Source organism: Acanthopagrus latus, chromosome 17 (genome assembly GCF_904848185.1).
Source record: "Acanthopagrus latus isolate v.2019 chromosome 17, fAcaLat1.1, whole genome shotgun sequence".
Taxonomy (NCBI): domain Eukaryota; kingdom Metazoa; phylum Chordata; class Actinopteri; order Spariformes; family Sparidae; genus Acanthopagrus; species Acanthopagrus latus.
The window spans coordinates 16,401,933-16,423,122 of NC_051055.1; the positions used below are offsets into that span (position 1 = coordinate 16,401,933).

The 21,190-nt window shown below is 44.1% G+C and overlaps 1 protein-coding gene across 6 annotated transcripts in view; it reads right to left on the reverse strand.

Moving 5' to 3' along the window:
• kif13a (kinesin family member 13A) overlaps positions 1-21,190 on the reverse strand; it is a 42,771-nt gene that overhangs the window by 6,997 nt on the left and 14,584 nt on the right. For 4 of the 6 annotated variants that reach the window (XM_037073263.1, XM_037073259.1, XM_037073258.1 and 1 more), the window contains exons 4-35: positions 20,239-20,299; positions 18,470-18,562; positions 17,450-17,630; positions 15,423-15,510; positions 14,749-14,883; positions 14,512-14,624; positions 14,299-14,410; positions 13,068-13,280; positions 12,838-12,948; positions 12,607-12,741; positions 10,421-10,551; positions 10,089-10,175; positions 9,828-10,003; positions 8,671-8,890; positions 7,821-7,983; positions 7,556-7,699; positions 7,305-7,454; positions 6,783-6,947; positions 6,502-6,675; positions 5,933-6,084; positions 5,724-5,856; positions 5,421-5,567; positions 4,537-4,569; positions 3,463-3,562; positions 2,130-2,256; positions 1,974-2,029; positions 1,764-1,888; positions 1,047-1,223; positions 863-955; positions 589-741; positions 406-483; positions 255-305 (exon numbers count right to left, since the gene is read on the reverse strand). In XM_037073263.1, coding sequence (XP_036929158.1) covers positions 255-305; positions 406-483; positions 589-741; positions 863-955; positions 1,047-1,223; positions 1,764-1,888; positions 1,974-2,029; positions 2,130-2,256; positions 3,463-3,562; positions 4,537-4,569; positions 5,421-5,567; positions 5,724-5,856; positions 5,933-6,084; positions 6,502-6,675; positions 6,783-6,947; positions 7,305-7,454; positions 7,556-7,699; positions 7,821-7,983; positions 8,671-8,890; positions 9,828-10,003; positions 10,089-10,175; positions 10,421-10,551; positions 12,607-12,741; positions 12,838-12,948; positions 13,068-13,280; positions 14,299-14,410; positions 14,512-14,624; positions 14,749-14,883; positions 15,423-15,510; positions 17,450-17,630; positions 18,470-18,562; positions 20,239-20,299 — 4,077 coding nt within the window. The remainder of the gene's footprint in view (positions 1-254; positions 306-405; positions 484-588; positions 742-862; positions 956-1,046; positions 1,224-1,763; positions 1,889-1,973; positions 2,030-2,129; positions 2,257-3,462; positions 3,563-4,536; positions 4,570-5,420; positions 5,568-5,723; positions 5,857-5,932; positions 6,085-6,501; positions 6,676-6,782; positions 6,948-7,304; positions 7,455-7,555; positions 7,700-7,820; positions 7,984-8,670; positions 8,891-9,827; positions 10,004-10,088; positions 10,176-10,420; positions 10,552-12,606; positions 12,742-12,837; positions 12,949-13,067; positions 13,281-14,298; positions 14,411-14,511; positions 14,625-14,748; positions 14,884-15,422; positions 15,511-17,449; positions 17,631-18,469; positions 18,563-20,238; positions 20,300-21,190) is intronic. The other 2 variants (XM_037073260.1, XM_037073261.1) reach the window with 2 other exon arrangements.

Consider the following 21,190-nt stretch of genomic DNA (forward strand, 5'->3'; position numbering starts at 1 on the left):
GAATGTGATTTCCAGGCCCAATTCCCTTAAATTCAAGGACCCAACACAGAAAAATTGGAGACACTGATCAAAATTAATTTCTGAACACCGAGAATGTTTTAAATGACAACTAGCAGGTGTTACACAAGCTCACAGACAACAATTAGAGATAAGGCACAAAAGAGACTAATGATAAGAAAAGAATATCAAAAGAACTGTAATTTGCTAAGCTTTTAAGAATTTAAGGGACCCGTAGGCAGCATGAGTTAGTTTACCTTACAGTCTTCATCCTCACAACCAGTCAGGTCCATTTTACTACATGAAGACTGGAGAGCAACAAACGACATGTGAGCAGTGTATCATTATTCAGTAACCATTATTTCCATGCTGTTCATTGGTCAGTGCAGTGAGTGATGAGTTCATTACATGCTGTACATTTGGCGTGCTGATACTCCGTCTCAGGTGTCTCCCCTTGGCAGTGAGCGCTTCCTTCACTGTCACAGCCTTCATGGAAAAAAAAACAAAAGAGATGCGCCTTTACATGTCCCCACTGGATGAAGGATTTGCACAGCAACACGTGTACAAAGATGTATAAGATGTATAACATACCTGTCGTAGCTTCTCCAGACTGAGGATGTTCTCCACCTCCAGAACTCCCCGCGTGTATTTCTCTATGTAGGTTTCTCCATCCTGAGTTTCCTCGCTGTCCCCACGAGCAGCCATGAGGGCCAACGTTTCCCTCTCCTCTGGTTCCTCCGAGGCCTGGGAGAGGAGGAGAGAAGAGAAACACCAAACTGGTTATCTTCTCACACACGCAGAGCGCAGCCTTCGTCAGACACAGTGGTAGAAAAACTTATCGTATTTTTTGGAAACGGAGTTGTACCTTTGGTATGTTGGAAACGATGTCATAAGTCACACCACAGGAGTACAGCGTGTTCTTTAAGGACATTCTCCGCTTGAGACTCTGAGTGAAACTCTGCAGGGATCAAATCAAAACCATGCAATTCATAACGAATACAATCCACCTCTGCTGTGAGCCGACTCCCACCGATTTAATCTGTGTTAACCTGCTTGTTGTAGATGTTGACAGCAATCCTCTTGCGGAGCACCAGCTCCATGGAGGCGGGGTGGCTGAGCTGGACCGTGGCTTTGATGATCAGGTAAATGCGCTCGTTAGGAGACGTGATGCGGTTGAGGTGAACGGAATCGTGGATGGATGAGTCCCAGGAGCACACCGCGGACACCTGGTGGGCGAGGAGAGTTGTAGTTCATTAATGCTGCTGCAGCTGAACGCACGCAGACATGGACTACAGTCACGTAGGTGGGCTGTAGCTTTCGGGTCTGCAGGGGTTGGTTAATGAGCAGAAAAATCAGCAACTCATGGCACTTGAGCACAAAATAGCACGGCAAAGAGGGGAGTGATCACTGTGGGTTTAGTGCTGCTGCTCCACATCAAAGAAAAATTAAGGCCACTTTTCCTTTAAATGCTTGTTTCCTTGCGTGACGCGGTGCAATTATGAGACCCGTAAGTGTGTAATTATGCACATAAGTGTAGGAAAAACAAAGGCTGCTCTGATTAACTGAGAAGAAAGAACTTCTAGCAAAATTTAATGATGTGAAAATAAGGTAAAGTTGAGTCAGGAGTCTTTGTATGACGCGTATTGTTTGTGAAGATGATAGTCACATGACAAACAACAATGAAACTACACATGCGTCTGTACTTGTGTTTCTCAGAGTTTCCTTTCTGGCCACAGGAGGGCAGTCAAGTCAAACCCTTCGCTCACCTCCTCGTCACTGTGCCTGATGATGGGCAGATAGAAGAACTGGCTGCCGTGCTCCTTGGGCAGGATGGAGTTAACACCTGCAGCATGTGGGCCGGTCAGCTGCTCATTCACTGTCAGATTATCGGCTGGTGGTAGACAAGACTGTTAGTGTTTATACAACCTGACAGAAAACTGTGAAAGATCAGTTACATAAAGGACGAGTCTGCGTACCGTTTAAATCCAGGAAGAGCACGGGGATGTGAGCCTCCATTCCTGAAGGTGGAGTCCTAGAAGGGGTTGGATATGAGGTGAATGGTGAAAGAAAAAGCAAAGGGCTGCAAGTGAAGTGAGTCTGACAAATGCACAGAGGTGCGTTTGTGTTTTTACCAGTCTGCAGGAGCTCCGGGGATGCCGCTGCCAGGCGCAGGGACCAGCACTGCATTTCTCTCTTCAGTCAGGCCGACCCACTGCTCCACCAGCCGGGCCTCTCGCTCAACATCCTCCTCTGACTTCTCTGGAGACATAAATTACAACAAACATCAACCACATCCAGCGATGTGTCCGAGTAGTCGACTTGTCGGTTAACCTTACTGCTATCTAATGTGAGCATTTCAATTACAAATTGACATCACTTGATCTGAGATGTCATGTCTTCAAATGTGACCTCTGTTGATAATGTTAGCAACATCACTCAATCAATTCATCTAATCCACAGTTCAAATCGACTTTCAGTTTTAAGATCACAGTTCGAAGTTTTGGCTTCATTTTTTTCTGCATTGACAGCTATGCCATCGTTAGACTATCATGTGAAGATATGCAAAGCCCTGTCAACTGTCATTTACGTTTCTTTAAAAAGATGGGGGTAATTCACAAGAGCAGCTTGACTTTATCCTGGTGGCTTTTTTCAGATTAGGGTTTGTATCTCCGACACCCATCAGTTAATCATCTTTACATACACAGGAAGTGTTTCTGGAAGAGCAGCTGCAGTCGCCCAGTGAGCGACCTGTGCCCTCTTTGAAGTGCAGACGTATGCAGGTAGGTGGAGTAGGAAAGAAAAAAATTACTGGGAGAATCACAGATCCTGCTTTTGATTTCCGTGACTGAAAGTGAAATCTTCAATTACTGTTTTAATTCAGAACGGAAGTCGTGACACCCTTATGTTTACCTGCTGGGTCTAACAAGAAGTCCACCATAAAGATCTATTGTTACACTGAATAATGTAGATGATAAATGTTACTTGTGTGAGTAGTTGTCAAGTTTTGTAGGATTGTGTTCATATTAATGCACTGCATTTCAAGTACGGCTATTCAACAATGTTATTAATGGTTTTCAATGGCTCTTATAATATACGCAGCATTTCTTTAGACTTTTACATCTTTATACATCAAATTGCGTTTAGTGCATGTTTTCATTATTGTCAGACTTGTTGACTAATCTAAGATTAGGTATTAGTTACAGTAGTTGCTAGTAGGGTATACATAGTTAACAATAATATTATTAAAATTGCGATCTAGTACAACAGCCAAATCGCAGAAGATTCAGAGATACCCTGCCCTACAAATCTAACAAATGTCACATCATCCTAATGGATTTTCTCAGTGAAAATAAAAAAAACGGGATGCAACATGATAATTCCCACTAATCGTGAATCATACCGAATCGTCATATCTGTCAAAATAACTGCGACATGACTTTTTTTAGCCTGTGCCTGATTCCTCACCGTGTTTGTTGATGATTTTCTTTATTTGTTCATCAAGGTACTCCCGACGTTTGATCAGTGCCTCTGACCAGCGCTCTCGAACACAGTTGAGGTCTTCCTCCTGGAACCAGACAGAGAGCAGGATCAGTGCCAGCTGGCTCAGCGAGGCAGGGAATCTGCTGCAGGGCGCAGTGAGGCGTTAACACTGCAAGGTGAGGGAGGGTGCACAGGGCCAGTCTGTCTGAGGGAGTACCGGTACTGCTCCTTAATACTTGCATTATATTAGCCGAGCCAAGTGAAAGCTAATCCCGTTATCAGTTCCCAAACCAAAGGTGTTAAAAATCAAAGGCCTTTGTGACAGAGATTCTGGGAAAACTCTCCAGAGACAAACTCGTAGGACCTCCCTTTAGCCATTTGTCAACTTAAACACATGCATCACACACACACAACCACGCACACACACTCGCATGCACACACAAACATGTCCTCACATGCAGCAACAGCCGCCACCCAAAGTCCTACCTGGATGCTCAGCAGATCACTCTGTGAGGGAGCCACAGAGAGCAGATTCCTCTTTCAAAGACACCAACAGACCTTAAAGCCAACCATGTAATGCTTCTGACGTCAGCACACTTCCACCATGCAAAGTACTGTAATCATGCAGCCATGCAGTGCCCGTGTGATTAAGTGAGGCTTATTATTCCTGAAGCTCTCCAGTAGTGACAAGCAAACAGTAGCATTAGTGCGCACAACCTGAGGGGAAAGGCAAGAGAGAGCCGGGCAAGATCCCTGGCAGACAGGCCGCTGGCTGGGAGCTCAGCCATGGGTGGGACTGTCTTTTGCATACAGGGCTGCCAAAAGAACAGTTGGTGTGATTGATAATTACAGCGTCAGAAAACATCCGCGTGTGCAGCTGATGTTTAATAAAGCACTGGTTTAGCTGGTAGAGGTGTAGCCCTCTGCCTCCTGCCTCACATGCCCTCAGAAACAGGCCTAGTCGCAAAAAAAAAAAAAAAAAAAAAGTCAGCTGGGTGTCCTTCATGCTGCAGAGTGAGCTACAGGGGGAGCAGCAGCAGGAGCAGACTGAGAGGGTACCTGATAACTATCCACATCGTCCTCCACCTCTCTCTGGCAGGAGAAAACACACTGAGTCAAACGTGGGGGAACCAGGAAAAGGTGCTGACATGACAGCTCATTCACTGCTCATGTAACTTTCTAGGAAACTTGATGGTGCGTAAAGAGCAATTAGCGTCCATGTTTATTTAATTCAAAAACAAAACCTGGCACCAGAAATTACTCTTTTAACTGTTCTGAAAGTGGAAAAATTCGAACAAAAGGATTCCGTGACCACTAGTTTAACAAATTGTCGCGTCCTTTCTACACCGGGGCATATCAGTGCATGCTCACGGAACAAACAGGCCACTAATGAGTTTGTACATTCCTTGGACTTCTTTAGACTCACTGCCAGCCGTCCAGACGAACCAGTCATGGCACGAAACCAGAGATGGACTACGCATCTTTGGCTGAATCAGCATGATATTGTATATCGCTGGCATGAAACAAGCATACTGTACTGTTTCCCAAAACCCTCTGCTCTTCTGTTTTAAAGGGACAAGTCACCAAAAATGGAAATTCAGTCAATATCTACCCAGTTGGGTGAATTTTCGTTGTCTGCAAAAAAAAAAACTGAAGTAGATGGGGATTTTATGTTTTTACATTTTAAAACAAGTCCCCATCTACTTCACTTGTTCAGGAGAATGCTGCAACACTGTCTTGCTGTTCGAACTCCAGAAAGGACTTGTGGGGAACGAAACCTAACCAGACTTTTGATCAGCATGGGGCTGAGTAGATACGACTCAATTTCCTCTGTTGGGTGAAATGTTCCTTGAATGCAGAATCCATTTTTCTTAACACAGTAGCGTCAGACTCTACAGTGAGTGGTGTGCGAGTGTGCAAAAATGTGTATGAGTTTCACAGACCTGGTAGCTGTCGAGCGGCCTCTGCAGCCTGGTGGAGCGGACAGACACACAGCCGATGGAGACAGACAGCAGAGCCTCCACCAGTAGAGGCAGAGTGCCGGAGTTCTGGACCGGCTTCACAGACACCTGCAGCCTCCTGGAGTGTCCCTGTATGCACAAATCCAAGTGATTCAACATCAGAGTTTTGCTCCCAGCACTGCGCTCTCTAAGTACTGCATGTACAAGGCCGTTTAGGATGACATAACTTGTTATTATACTCTATATCTGACCTAAAGGGAAACTTTCTCATATTTTTTCTCTGACCTGTCGGAGTTGGAAAACTCCTCCTGTGCTGATGTCTTTTCCAGGATGCAGCTCCACAGATGAGTACTCTCCCTGCTCGTTCAGCTCCTGGATGGATGTCCACAGCTCGATCCTGCGAGACACTTCGTTCCACCTAAACAGGCACAATTAGTAAGGTGCGAAGTGTCAGAGTCCGCGTGTGTCTGTGACCGATCAGGGAACTAACGAACCTGTCACGGAGCGTCTGAGTCTTGGCCTCCAGTGCGTCTAACTCCCAGAGCGAACGTCCGTTCCCAGCACAGCGGTGACCCCACACCTCTATGGCCAACGCCCCATCTGATATAAACTCCAAAAACTCATCCGTCACATGCACAACATAGTCCTGCATAAAGACAAGAAGTTTGCATGGGAGCTGAAAACAAAAGTAGCTGACAGGAATTTAGCATTCTGATAAGTGTTTTGACTTAAAGGGTAACAATCTCACACATAAACGTGTGTTTACAGGCCTTGCGGAGTACTACTGCACAGGTGAAGAAAAAAAAGAAGCCTTTTGTGGCTGCATATGATTTGATATATTCCCTCCAGTGATGTCACTCAGTTGCAGTGTGGGTAATGTAGGCACCAGGTTTTCAAAAGGCATTCCACTGTCTAGCAATTGCACTGAAATCCAATGATCACAATTGATACAGCCAGAGATATCGCTTTCTGTAAACTTGACTCGTAAACACTATTTAATGTGTCAACCAAGTGCAGTTTCCCTTTAATGCATTAAAAAAAACCGCAGCTCCCTTTCACTCACCTTGCAGTGATCAAACTGGACAGTAAACTGGGCATCTGGACTTCGAGGGGAAGGTCTGTCTGGACTGACCATGGGAGGAGCCACGGTGGGCTCGCCGTGCTCCCAGAAGGTGTACTGACAGAAGACGAAGTTGGACAGGTTGAGCGGCAGACCCGTAGCCTCCCTGATCCGCACCTGCCGCAAAGAGAGGCGATGAAGTTGAGTCACTGGGGGGTGATGTATGTGGCAGTTGTCTCCCAGGTGAATATATGTACATCTGCAGACGAAAATAAACCTTTTACCCTGCAGGTGAGCCTCTTGGCCATGTGGACGATCTCCCCGTTGGTGTCCATCACCTCATAGCAGCTGCTCTCGCTGGAGTTCTCAGACGAGTCGTCTCCACCAGACAGGCGCTCTGGTACAGCTCCACTGACTCGCATCAGCTCGATGTGCAACCTGCCCGCCACCTGACCACACCGGAGACATCATTATAGAGACATTGTGAAACTCCTTTTAAAACCGCCTCTCTTTGTGAAACCTTGTGGAAATATTTGATTTATGCTTTTATTTCTATTTTTCTGATTACAAGTATTTTATTTCTTATTTGATTTGCACTGTCTGTTTTCTTTTTCCTTTCCTGAGGCTCAACATTGTCAAAACCGGAATTACTTGCATTTCTAAACTTCAATAATCCATTCTGTTATATTTTTAGATATATGTGCGCGTCATCCTTTCATACGGCCCTAATGCAGTAAGAGTATTGGAGGACTGCACCATGAATAATTGATCTGTGTATTAATCTTTGTATCTCGGTGTCCTGTTACCTCTCCCTGCTGGCTGATGATGGGGACAGCATACTGCAGTTTGACATCATGGAAAAGGCACTCCAGAAAAATGTTGGCCACTCCTATCAGGTTGTGGTTCTCCTGCGCCTCATAGAACGGGTCACAGTGATTGCTGTTCGCCTTGTTATACTGAGAAAAAAAAAAAAAAAAAAAATCAACAACATCGGAATGAGCCAGTTCATTTCCTTATTTAAAGTATATTTTCCTGTTTCTGATCCTCTGTTCCTTACCGTCTCCTCTGTGCCTTCCCTCCAGTCCCTGTAGTGGTCTCTCATATCCACCAGTTTGTTCTCTAGCTTCTCGATGGTCCACACCTGGGTCCCCTTCCCTTTTCTCCGCACCTGAATGGCCGGCTCGCTAACTATTGCTCCACGCTGAATAGAAAAACAGAATAACAGATTTAGATATTTTTCCCATATTTCACACCTTGCAACTTGGGATACAATATCCCCTGGTGAGTTGATGTCGTGGTGGTGTGTGATTCAGAGGTCTGACCTTGCGGTTGGCGCTGAGGTTGGCTGCAGGGATCTGAAGGGTGACCTGATAGTCAGTCAGTTTGCTCATCTCCTCTGCCAAAAAGTTGGCTTCTCGCACCAAAGTGTTGGCTTTCACGACCTGCTCCCTGAGTCGAGAAAGGCTCTGACGGAAAAGCTCATCCCTGACACACACACACACACACACACACACACACACACAGACACAGAACACAGGGATCATTCATTCATGAAGATGAAGACCTGTCACGGCTACTGATCGATTTCAAAAACATATGATGTTTAGGTTTAAGGAGAGTTTATCGAGAAAGGCAAAATAGAAAACAAACACCATTTAAAACACAGTCGGGTCAGAGAATAATGGCGAATGCTAACTAGCTATGGGTACATGCTGCCATTCTGCTGAGGTTTCAGTAACGTTTTGGTATTGTAGTAGTGTTGGATTGCACTGTTTGAATTCCACAGTGTACCTCAACACTGATAGTGGGCCGGTGCAAACCAGATTCAAATGATACTTGGAGCAGGAATGAGTGTGTGACATCTCGGGACTTTATCGTGCTCCAGATCCCTCCTCACTGTCTAGATCTGATCGCAACCCTTAAAGACGAGGAGGAACTCGATATTGTCATGACTCACTGATAAACCTGACTGACTCAGACTGAGTCAGCATCCCAAAAATCCCTCTGAGGTTTCACACACTTAACTGACTCCATGATTCACACAGTGTAGGATATTCCTGGGGTACATTTGGCTTCCATGTGTTCATATCACGGGGTATACCTAATAAGGATGAGGTTGTGAATAATGCTTGCAACCCTGGCTAAATAAATATCCTTCATCACTCCACTTACCGCTCCTCCGTCCACAGTCGCAGCTTGCCGTGCGGCGTGTGCGTCGGGAACGCAAGGCGCTCGCTGCTGCTGCGGTGGTGCTGCGGTGTCTTCTCGGGAGACAGCTGTTGCCGTAGCGACTCCAGCTCTCGCTCATACATCATCCTCTGCTCTTCCAGAGCCGTGCGCTTCTCCTCCAAGTACTGCTTCTCCAGCACCTGGACTACGTTCTGCATGGGATCTACACACAGGAAAAACACAATCCGACACTCATGTCTTGTTTTATGAGTTACAGGAGAAGCACCGGGCAGAGTTTATTAATTAAAGGAACAGGACAGAAAGAGGAATCCACCACAGCTGATAACAAATTAAGTCATTAAATAAAATAAAATAATTCCTAACAGTTACTGATCCTCTCATGAGCTTTAGCAATGATAAAATCTATCAAAATCTATCCCAAAATCAATAATCTTATTCCACAAGAAGTTAGAAATTATTCAAATATTAGTATGTATTTTAAACATAATTTAGTTGATTGACCAAATATCCATAGATTTACAGGAAAAAGACAACAAGTTTGATGGGTAATTCATTTTTGATGAGTCATTTTAGACATTTTTCAAGCACAAATATTTGGTGGCTCAGTCTTCTTTGTTTGCTGCTTCTCCCTGTCCTGGTCATTCTAAGATGAAAATGCTTGTGTTTGTGTCGCTGATGGCACAAAAAAAGCAATTTAAAGATGTAAACTAGGAATCAAGGAAATTATTATGTCAGTTTTTCACTATTCTCTTTAAAGAATGATTGATAATGACTATTAGCATTACTTTGAGCGCAGCAGTAACTGAGTAACTGTCTCAGCTGTGGCGTCTTTTGTCCGTCCAACCTCAGCTCCACCCAGGCTGCATCTGACCACAAAAATCTGCATTTTGCAGCATAAATAAACTGACAGAACAGTCAGCTGGTTATTGCAGTAAACGCTAGATTAGTGCTTTTCTCTTCAGCATCAGAAGATGAACAAAAAACAGGGTGTTGTTTTACAGTAATGGGATTTCTAAAAGATGTTATTAGCTGGAATAAGCTAGGTCAGAAACCTGAGTAGAACACGCATTGTATACAGCTGTGGCCTGGAAGCCTAAAGGATCATGTAGATTGGAGAAGGCAGATTATCTTAATCATACCATTGTTCCCCAGAGTCTTCATTATGACCTCCATCTGGGCAAACTCATAGCTGTAGTCCTGCTCCGAAGAGGCCTCGCTGGCCGTCTCCACATCTGCCTCAATGAAGCTCTCTCTGGGAGAAGCTCTCTCCAGCTCCTTTAAACGGTCCCGCCGCTTTCGTTTAGGCAGATTGATCCTGCAGAGCAATGCAACCACCTAATCAGTGACTTACTCATTTCACGACACACTTGACCGTGTCCACACTAGGGCAAGCCTTATACCTGAAGAAGTGATTGTTGCCCCATAAGATTCGATCTCCGTGCCACAGATGCACCAAGGAGTCGATCATTGTTCCGTTCACGCAGGTCCTGCAGAAAACAGAAGACAAAAAAAAAAAAAATGCTACTAATGAAGTTGTCAGACGGCATTATGATCTTCATCTTCAAACTAATTGAGAGGGAGCAGGAGGGAGCTCTGATATCAAAGCGAGGATTCCTGTACAGTGAGGTCATGTGAAACACTGAGCTCCAGTCATCCATGAAGCAGACAGACAGCAGAGAGATACACAGAGACAGACGGGGAGCATAGCGGAGGCAGTTGTATATTAGCTCACCTGGCGTTCCCAATGGGCATCAGGGTTACATCTCCGTCTGGGCAAAGCTCCAGGACGCAGTGCTCCGGCTGGATTCCGATCCCGAACAGCTGGATGTCCTGAGACGTGTCGGCGCCCACACGCGTGTGATCCTACACACAGGTGGAGCTCAGATTTTAGAGAACAGATCTGAAAATGATTACGTCTAACATCTTGTTCCAAATGTCAGGTCACAACCTCAAGAGATACAAACTGTTTAATGGAGCAATTTGCACAAGAGTATTCACTAAGTTGCAAAAAATGAAACTCTTCTTTTTTCACCAAACTCAAGCGTGAAACTGTGATGGAAATGTTGTACTTGATGAAGAGAGACGTGAATTCAGGTCTTACACAGACTGTTGAATGTTTAATCTAACTGTTTAACGTGACCTTTGACCTTGTTTTAGGTTGTTTTATGACCCGTGTAAAGTATTGAATAATCACTGAAGGTTATTACTTCCTTCTCTGGGAAGTATTTCTTTAAGTGCATGAGGGCATAAATTAGTAATTATCAGAGTGAAAACACACCCACAGAGACAGATAAATACCTCCTAAGACATTGAGTCTTCACTTTGTAACAGACCGGTGTGTTGCTCTGTGAATGCTCCTCTAATACAAGATTAAAACCTCGTTTGAACTTTGAGCTGACTCCGATCTCCTTCCTCCGGTTCTAAATTATCGCAGAATTATTTTAACAGAAACCAAAGGAAAACCAGGCCTAAACTGAAAAAAACTTGTGTCTCTGTCATTGCATGAGTGGGCGTTGTTTAAACAAACATCCCCGCTTCTAGAGGATGTCCTACCCCGCAGCGAACTAACCCACTTCACTCATTCCACACTGATATGCCAGGCTGGCCTGCAGAAGCCAGACAAAGGCCCGTTGTTGTGCACAGGCTGCTTTCTCGCATGCCTCTGCTCTTACAGGTCCAGCTAACTGGCTGCTTGTTCCACTTCAGTGCTTTACAGAGCCCAGGCCTGCTCTTGCTGGACGCCTCTCAGCTCTCACAGCGTCATCACTGCAGCAGATCACTGAAACATATGTGCTGGGTTCAGGGCCGGGGTCGTCGGTAAATATTACGGCTGTGGCATGTGAGGGGGCGAGGTGGTGGACCCGTGTCGTTAATGATACTATAACACCAACAAGTGAATGAGTGTGTGACTGACTGGCTCTTCTGCTAAATCTGATCTTGTAGCAACCCCTCCATGCTTGACTTCAGTACAAACTTTATAATGTGTTTTGGCCTTGTCACTTTTGCAGCCACTATAGACAAAATGTGACAGCATTTTTCACAGACAGCACAGCAACCTGTCACTAAGAACTTCCATCCATTCATTGCCTTATGTCATAGAATTAATAATTCCTAAGTAGTGAAAGACATGACAATGTCAGCATGTATCTGTGCCATCTACAAAATTTCCATTTCATTTCAGCGGCACCATTAGAAAACGTGAGTGTTGACATCGTCATGTATTATTGAGAGCAAGGTCGATGACAAACCACACCATTTTCCTTCTAAAGCTGAAAAAAAAAAATCCGAATGAAATGATGAACTAGCTTTTATTTTGAAACACTTGGGAAGAAACAAGCAGAGAAATATGGAAATCTGTCACAAGATGAGAGGGTGAGGAGTGCCAGAGAAGCTCCTAAAGCAGCAAAGACTTTTCAGAAGCGTACAAATACAAATAAATATATACAAAAAGCATATATATATAATTTAAAATATTATACTTATGTAGAAAAATACTGGTGATCTATACTGTGCATGTCTGTAATCGGGGTAAAAACAGGCAGACTGTAACCATGGTAACAACTGCGTGACAGGGTAACACAAACTCCCTGCTTCCTGCATTGGGCACGAGTTGGGCTCAGATGTAAAAGCAGAACTCCTTTTAAGTTCGGGGTGGGCTCGGGTGCTACTTTCTCAGACTTGGTCAAGTGTACTCTAGTATGGCTAACATTTAACTTCTTTCAAAAAAAAAAAAAAAGATATTATAATATACTGAAAAAGCTGTTTGTAAAGGTTTTTGTAATTTCTCCAGTGTGGTCGCTTTGGACTTTGTAATCCCACAAATGACTATACATCCTGATGATACTAATGACAAAAGGCAGCAGGGGGGTGGTAGTGGGGACAGTGCTGTTGCATTATCACACTGTGAAACTGTATTACCTTCAGGTAGTAGACCAGGAGCTCATTCAGGGCAGGATCTGCGTTCAGATTGACCAGGAAACACTTGTCTTCACCCACTTTAATCCCTGATGTCTCCAGAGAGATGCCCATGCTCTCCAGCTGCTTCTGTCGCTCCTGTAAGCACAGATAATAACAGTGTGACTGTATGTATAAATATGCTAAATTGAGGACGAAAGGTTCTGGAGCAGTGTTCATGACTAATGCTCGTACTGTGGCGATCTCCTCTGTCTTCCTCAGCTTCTCCTCCCAAGTGACGGTCATCTCCTGAATGAGTTTCTCAGACTCGTGCAGTTTCTCCTTCAGCTCAGGAGCCTTCAGGGACTGATGGGAACATTAGAGGACAACAATCAGCTGGATCATCTTGTGATTGATCACAAATCTTGGTATGGTTTCGTTTGTAATTTGTGAGCTTCCTCGGTGCACCCAAACCCTCCTCTTACCTCAGCCTGAGAGAGCTGAACTCTGAGCTTCTCCACCTCCTCCCTGAGCTCTCTGATGATCCGAGCGTTGGGGTCTTCATTCACCACAGCGTGGTTGACGATTCTCTTCGCTCTGTCTGCATACCGGAGCGTGGACAGGGTCTCCTCGTAGTTATCAGCCGCTGGGCTCACTGTGGCTATCATGGCTGTCTTGCTGTTGCCGCCAAGATTATCCTGAAGACACGAAAAACAAGTTGAAAGGAGCTAATAAGTCTTTCCATTCAGTCTGCGTGCGTGCAGATGTTGCAGCAACAAGCAACTATTTCTGTTGGGGGTGTCAAATTTCAGCATTTCAAGAGCAATGACACATCATTATAACCATGGACTGACTATGAGACAACAAGCCCCAGGGTGCAGATATGTAACCACCCCCCCGCCCCACCCGACTCTGCCGCATAGGAGAAGGACACACAGACTTTGTGTCTGTGACAGTTGCCTTACATTTCTCTGTGGTCACTTTGAGTCAGTCGATTTGTTTCTCTTTGTTCTCTTTCAGTCGCTGTGGTCATACTCCATCTATTTGTACTGTACTTTATGCTGTCATTTTAGCATCTCCATGGTCATTTATTCTGTCATTTTGTAGTTTTGTCCCTTTCTGTAGTTGTTTTGTGTCTCTTTGTAGTGTTGTGTTTCTTTGCCGTAATTTAATTTCTCTCTAGTTTTTTTGTGCTTGTTTTGTCCTATTTTTGTAGTTATCTTGGGTCTCTTGTGATTCGTTTACAAATGTTTGCATTCGTTTTTACAAAAAGTTTGTGTTTCTTTCCTGTCAATTACTGTCTCTTTGTAGCTGCTGTGTCTCTTTGTTGTCACTTTGAGTTAGTTGCTTTGTACCTCTTTGTAGTTCTAGTCCTTGTAGTGGCATCACATCTCTCTATTCTTATTTTGTAAATCTTTGCTCTTGTTTTTCTCCTTTTTGTTGTCATTTTCATTTCTTTGTAGTTGTGTTCCTCTTTCAGGTCCCTTTGTGTGTCTTTTGTATGTTTTACCTCTTTTTTGTCATTCCCTATCTCTTTGTTGTTGTTTAGCATCTCTTTATGTAGTTTTGTGTATCATTGTGATCACTGTGAGTCTCCTTGTGGTCATTCTATTTTCCTTTTCAGTATGTGTCTCTGTTTAGCCTGGTTGTGTCTCTGAAGCCAGAGGAGGGGCCCCGGGCAAACAGTAACAAATATGTGTAGTATGTGTTTCATACCTTCAGTAACCAGGTGAGGACTGAGTCTCTGTATGGCACAAACTTAGCCTTCCCTTTTCCTGCAGACTGATCCGCCAGGGCAGAAATCACACAACCTAATGTGGTGAGAGACCTACAAACACACACAAAAATCCATCAGAGCCGTATCAGTGATCAGATGGTTAACTGGACTTCAAACATCTGCATGCCTCTCATATGAAAATAAATCCTCACTTGTTAATATTGCTGCCCTCCTTGAGCCTCTCTCCTGCAGCTCCGGTCTTGGACACTCGCTCACTTCCTGCCAGGTCAACCAGACTCATCTTGCTCACTTTCTCCCCCGAATTCTGTTGAACACATCACAACATGAACGAAACATGCAGCCGGACAAATCTGTTTACTGTACACACACAGATGAGGTCACCGAGGACGTCATGGTGAAAGTGGCTGAAAGGGAAGAAAAAGACTGACCCCAGACTGAAGATCATAAAGTGTTTGTGTAACAATGATACTGAAGACGGCATGCGATCGACTGCTCTCCTCGTTCATGTTGGTGGCTGCAACTGTGCGAGATTTGTTCCCCTCAGACATTAACACCTCGATGTCCTACACACGGAGGAACACAGACACAAACTGAGTACATTTCATTGGATTTAGACAAAAACTTGAATATGAATCATTATGATAACAATAAAGTCAGACAGTATTCACATCATGGCTGTGTGCCATGTGATTTAGCTGGGGCACAGCCGGCAGCAGGCCAAGCTTGAGGGCAATGCACTGGACTAATATCAGGCCGAGCAGAGCACAGAGCAACAGGGTGGAGATGTCTAAACTTAATTAAGGAAGGCCCTGCCAAGGCTTGGCATACAAACTACACAAAATCCCATGACTGCATCCCCACATGAGGAATATGCACCATTAGAGCCTCAGCACTTGGGAGGATTTGAAACTAAATGCTTATTCCGAATGTAAATCAGCTGCTTCGCAACTGGGGATATGATATAAAGGCATTTCTGCTGTGTGCTATAAATCATGTCTGTGCTTGTGGGAAATATGAGCCCTTTGGTCAGTGATACAGGGTGGATTCAGCTTCGCGGTGTAATGACAGAAGGGTAAAAAGAAAGAAAAAAAAAAAAACACACCTCAAAGTTGGTCACAGCCAGCTGAGACAGACCATCCACGTATGGACCCAGGACTTTGTGTTCCCGAACTTTCAGGGACTGTCGGCTCCTTCAAAAACAGAGAGAGCAATGAAATGAGTGCAAGAAACAGAAGGAAAACGCTAATTCTCTGTTTGAAGTCTTCATGCCCCTCGTCTTAGCACTGAGCTAAAAGGTAAAAGCCTTTCCTCTGACCTATGAGTGCATGATCAGGATGCATGAAGATGAAACTGAGTGCTTCAGGGTTTTGAGACGACTCATTTGTCCTTCGCTTGGAACATAAAATCAAATTCATTGCTGGGGAAATTAGGAACAGCCTCTTGTTGGTCTTTGGTAAAAAACCTATTTCAGAGTAACCTCAATTCATTTTAAAAAGCTGCATTTGTTTTTCTTACTATACTGTACTACATGTGGAAATGACTGGAGTGAAATTAAGAACGTGCACTACAACTGCAATAAAATGTTAAAGAGGAGTCTGATGCCAAGTCCTCACATGGAAAGTAAACATTCTCGTAAAAAGCTTCAGAATTTCTTAAAGGACTAGTCAACTCTGCAGATCTTATATAAAAGACCAACGCAAACTTTCTGACGTCTCCAGCCTTCCTGTGGCGTCCAGTCTCATGACCACTGGTTGACAGTCTGCACAACATGGTATTTTATTGTTATATCGTGATTAGTGTTGTTTTTACCCAGTTTTAAAAGCTGCATTGAAGCAAGGTGATGTCATTTTCGGAACCTACCATACTGTTCTAATTGTTTTCATACTTGTCTTTACACTCTGAGTCATTCTATCCACATTACTGATGATTACCGATGATGTTCGTTTTTTGCCCGCCCGTCCCAGCTTTACTGAAGTACTTTTGAGGAGATTTCAAAATATCGCTCTGTTTATTGTGTTTTGCAGTATGGCCTAAAAATATTGTGATATTAATTTTAGGTCATATCGCCCAGCTCGTAGTGTCACTAAACTAGAGTTAATACTGCTGGGAATTATTGAGAGCTAAAGTTCACCAGGTGACTGCAGCCTTTTGCCCGCAAATGAGCAGGGGAGCTCTGGGTGCAGGCGCCGTTCATTTGCATACCACCACCATTGTAATAATACATCCGGTAGAAAATTGGCAAAGCTGTTTCACTAGAGGGTGCAGGTGGGTGCACTAAAGCTCATCTACACCTGGCGCTCTGCCAGATGTTTAAGAGAAATCGTAAGGATCAGTAAGACTCAGTAAGACTCAGTGAGCCTCTCTCCCTGGCTGCAGAACGACTGAAGGTCACAGAAACCAGCTTCCCGGCTTCCACTTTAGTCATCAACCACCCACTGCTGCAAACAACCCACTAACAACTCGGTGTGACAGATATCCTATTTACACTTGATTCTATACTACCAACGTTTAATCCTACAAATCACCGAGCAAGATAGACGGGTAGATCAAGAGAGTGTGAGAATTGTTATATAAGCGAGAGGAAGTGGCCATCGAAACGGCTCTGGCTGCATCTTCAGACATCTGCAGCACACAGAGTGCTCCACTGTAGTCCCTCTGTGGGGCTCAGCTCACAGGCTGCTCGGACGGCTCTCCTGCTCCCAGCTACACTAACAGATGTCCCTGAAACACACTCTTCCAGAGTCCGCTCTTCCCTGCAGTCCGTCTGCCAACCCACATCAGACCACGGAGGCAAAAAATGCAGCAGTGTCAGAGGACGGCGCTGGCCGCTGCTCTGCAGGAAATGACTGGGTTGAGCTTCCTACTCACATCATTCTGTCGCCGCCATTCGTCCGCCATTCGGGCACAACAGAGCTATAAACAGAGATGTAAACTAACACAAAGTGGGAGCTGGCGGAGAGGTCACTGCTCGTGCTGGAGCCGGAGTGAATCAAGACCGTGGAAATGACGTCACAGTTTGCGCAGCCAGCTGTGTGTGTGTGTGTGTTCTCTCAGGCCAAAAGCATTACCAAATCATTAGCTCATTATATTCACGTGCTTATTCTGGAGAAGACCACACATGAGACTCACCCTTTGGGATCGAGTAGGTCACGGACCTTCTCGTTGTAGATCTCCATGTAGGACACCTCCACCTTAAATGAGTGGGCCTCGTTCTCCTCCTTGTGGACCCTCTCAAACAGCGAGCAGCAGAGTCGAGGGATTAAACCCGGCTGCTCCCCGTTCCCCATCATGGAAAAGGACTTGCCTGAACCTGGATGGGCATTGGAGAGTGAAACAATGATTTTTTTTTTTTTTTTCACAACGTTATTGGATTCTGTTTTTATTTTGCTGTTGTGTAAATGTTTTGAAAGGTGATACGCAAACACAATTCAAATTTTGATATCAGAAATGCTTTCACTAAACTGCAGAAAAATGGTCGTCCAGAACATGTGAGAACAAATTCTCTACATGCTAAATCAGTACAAAAAGTCTGCAGCCATGCTAGCTGCTAGCTGTGAGGCTGTACTTAGAAAAGATGGTTGTTTGAGCTGAATGCTAATGTCAGCAAGCTAACAAGCGTCAGTATAAATCAGATTATAACAACTGTCATTTAGATTCACTGTCTGGGAACCATGACTGATTGGACAGTATGGACCAAATTTGTTGATGAGTGACCGACTATTTTCCATGCCCTCAACATACTTCTTGATTACATTAATACTGCTCAGAATTCAACCTAAATACCCTTTATTTCTGGTTCCCATCACAACTAACTTTTTTTCTAATTCATCAGGTGACTGGACACTGAAATATTCCTTCCCCTCTCCTCAAACTTTTCAGTGGGTGTGTCTCTTTACAAAGCATTTCCCTCTTTGGCAGGAAGCAGGATAAAGGAACTAATTTGATTCATGGAGAGGAAGGATATGAGTAAAGTGATTCACCAGTGTGATCAGAAATACAAGTCTTCCTGTTCTTTAGAGTTTTTTCTACGGACACATCTGGAGACAAGTCGACCTGCAAATATACTTAAAGACTTAACACAGTAAAAGAAAAAAAACAAAACACACACACGAGTGACTCAATGTAGATTTCATCTGGATTTTCAGCTACCTGTTTGTCCATAGGCAAATATGCAGGCATTATATCCCTGGAATGCATTTTCAAGTATTCCCTCTCCAAGGCACTTGAACACCACCTCTTGACCTTTAAGACAAAGAATCAGTCACCATGGAGATTATGTAAACAGATAAAACATTCAGTTACATAAGTGCTCCTAGCTGTCTGGTCTCTAGTCTTGAAATTAATTCAGAGAAACATATCGAGAAGGACACACTACACAGTGAACACTACGACTCATGAAAGGTGAGAGATTCCTGTCAGGCCGGGTGGAAAATGTCGGGCTGTGTAGAGAAATCTCTTGTGTTGCTCACAGTTGTGCTCCAGCTGAATGGGACAGCTGTTTAATGAGCTAAATAAAGCCGTGGCCCGGGCCCTTGAGGCAGCCCCTTCACTGAACAGATTGCCTTGTCGGTTCAGCACAAAGCAGATGTAAGCACGACATTTGCAACGAGGAAAATATCTACTTCGATTATTATGTAAATCTTCCTTGGACGTCTTTTTCTACGGATGTTACAAAAACTGTAGCCGTAACCTTTTCAGGGCAGCACTCATTAGAGGGATAATAGAGAAAGAGAATGGTGGCTGAGGAAAATGAATTCACCATGTAGGTGGGAACATGATAAATAAAACACTGGTGGATGATTATATCAGCACAACGTGATACAAATACAAATGTCGAGTATTCAATACACAATTATTAATTAGTAGTGATTACAATATATATTACGCTAAATTAGGACAATATCTTAATATTGATCTATCTGCTGATTAATTTAAGTTTCATCAATTAATCCATTTGTTTATAAAATGGGAAAAAATGGGAAACACACTCCCAACAGTCCAAAACGTTACGTTTAAGGAAGCTAAAACAAGCAAGTGTGTGACATGTTTGCTTAAAGAAATGACTGAAAGATATCTTGATGATCAAAATAGTTGGTCTTTCAGTTGACTAACCGATTAAAGGAGACCTAATGTGCTTTTTTATTTTTTGTTTTATAAAGGATCTTGTGCATGTAAAATATCTACAAAGTTAAAAAGGTCAAAGTCCGCACCAACAGAAGCTCCCCTCTCCCACAGAAAACACTGCTCCTGAAACGCCTTGTCAGTAGTCACGCCATTAATTCTGTGAGATGTGACATCACACTACATCACACATTCCCACACTTGTATAATTCATGCCTAGCAGCTTGTTTGGCACGTGTTAAATTAATTTATCACGGCTGCTCTGTTGTTGTTACTGGTGCTGGGTCAGGCTTGTGTGAGCTGACCAATCAGAGCAGACTGTGTATTCAGGAGGAGGGGTATTAAAGAAACAGGAGCTAAAACAGAGCATTTCAGACAGAGGGAGAACACAGAGCTGCAGCACTGGACAGTACAAGAAAGCTGATGTGTTTCTTGAGCATTAAATCATCTAAACTTTTTACCACTTCTTATAACTTATAACTTACTTACTAATAGTAACCCCAAAATGAAATTATTAACCTGAAAATCTAATGTACCGATCGCTGCAGTTCTGCACAAAACCATGTAATTATTGTATTGTTTTGAGACAATGTAAAGACTTGATGGATTGACTCGTGATGCAAATAACCAAAGACACAAACCATGCTTTGCTTTGCATGATGCAAAAACAGTTTTCCATCAAGTAGGGAGTTCCCCTGCACTTCTGCTGCAGAGGGATCAACGGGTCTTTACAGAGGACATGATTTGACTCCTTCAGCGATGAGTAAAGGATCAGTTTCACAGCACTGATGACTCACCGGCATATTTGGGAACGTTGGACTCATCCATGGACCAGAAACAGTGGTCAAAAGCGAACACCTGCAGATAGGACAGCACAGAGAGCATAAACACAGAGTTCTCACACCTGTCAGAGCACGTACGGCAAAACACAACCTGATCTTTCTTAGCCATGGTTCCTCTGTAGTACAAAAACAGGCTTATTGTGCTGTACTGTAGCATGCCACCCTGCAGTAAATCAGCAGGACTGAGCCTGTCCGAGTGAGCAAGATGAAGTCTAACTGAGCATTGTTCGAGGTAATGCTCGTTAAGACCGCGCCGTGACTGTCTGCACAAATCCACTGTTAGCTGATGCGTGTTTTTGTCATAGCGGCTGGAGTTAAATTAATTCATAAATCAGGGTCAGCGCTCCCCACAAGAAATTCCAGCACCCGGTGACCCTTGTCTCCAAGGAAACGGGGGCCGTAGCTGCTCCCGGCAGCGCAGGCTGGCTCTCAGCCCTCAGCCCTCAGCGCCGGGTCTCACAACGCGGACTTCAGCAGCAGCAGAGACCCCTTGTGTCCCCCGGGCACCTGCATAAGCTGTGGATGGACAACACACAGAGAGGATGCTCTCTGGGGAGGAGCAGTGGCCTCTTTTTCCAAGGACCCCGACTCCTCACAGACAGACCAGCTCCTGTTACTGTATATGCTGCAAATCTGCTCAGAAACCCATGTATCTAATGGTCCCCTTCAAATTATCCTTTAAAGAAGTGACATTTTATATATAAATGTGTTATAAAAATGTTGTATTTAATTGTATTGTCTGACTTTTTTGGTTAAAAAACATTATGCAAAAATAAAGAGTAAAGAGTCGATGCAGTCATATACTTGACGTATACAGAGACTGAATGATGTGACCCTACGGTGGCTCTCATGCCCATTGAAAAGCAAACTGGTTCTTCAAAGCTTCACCAACTTATGTACATTAAAA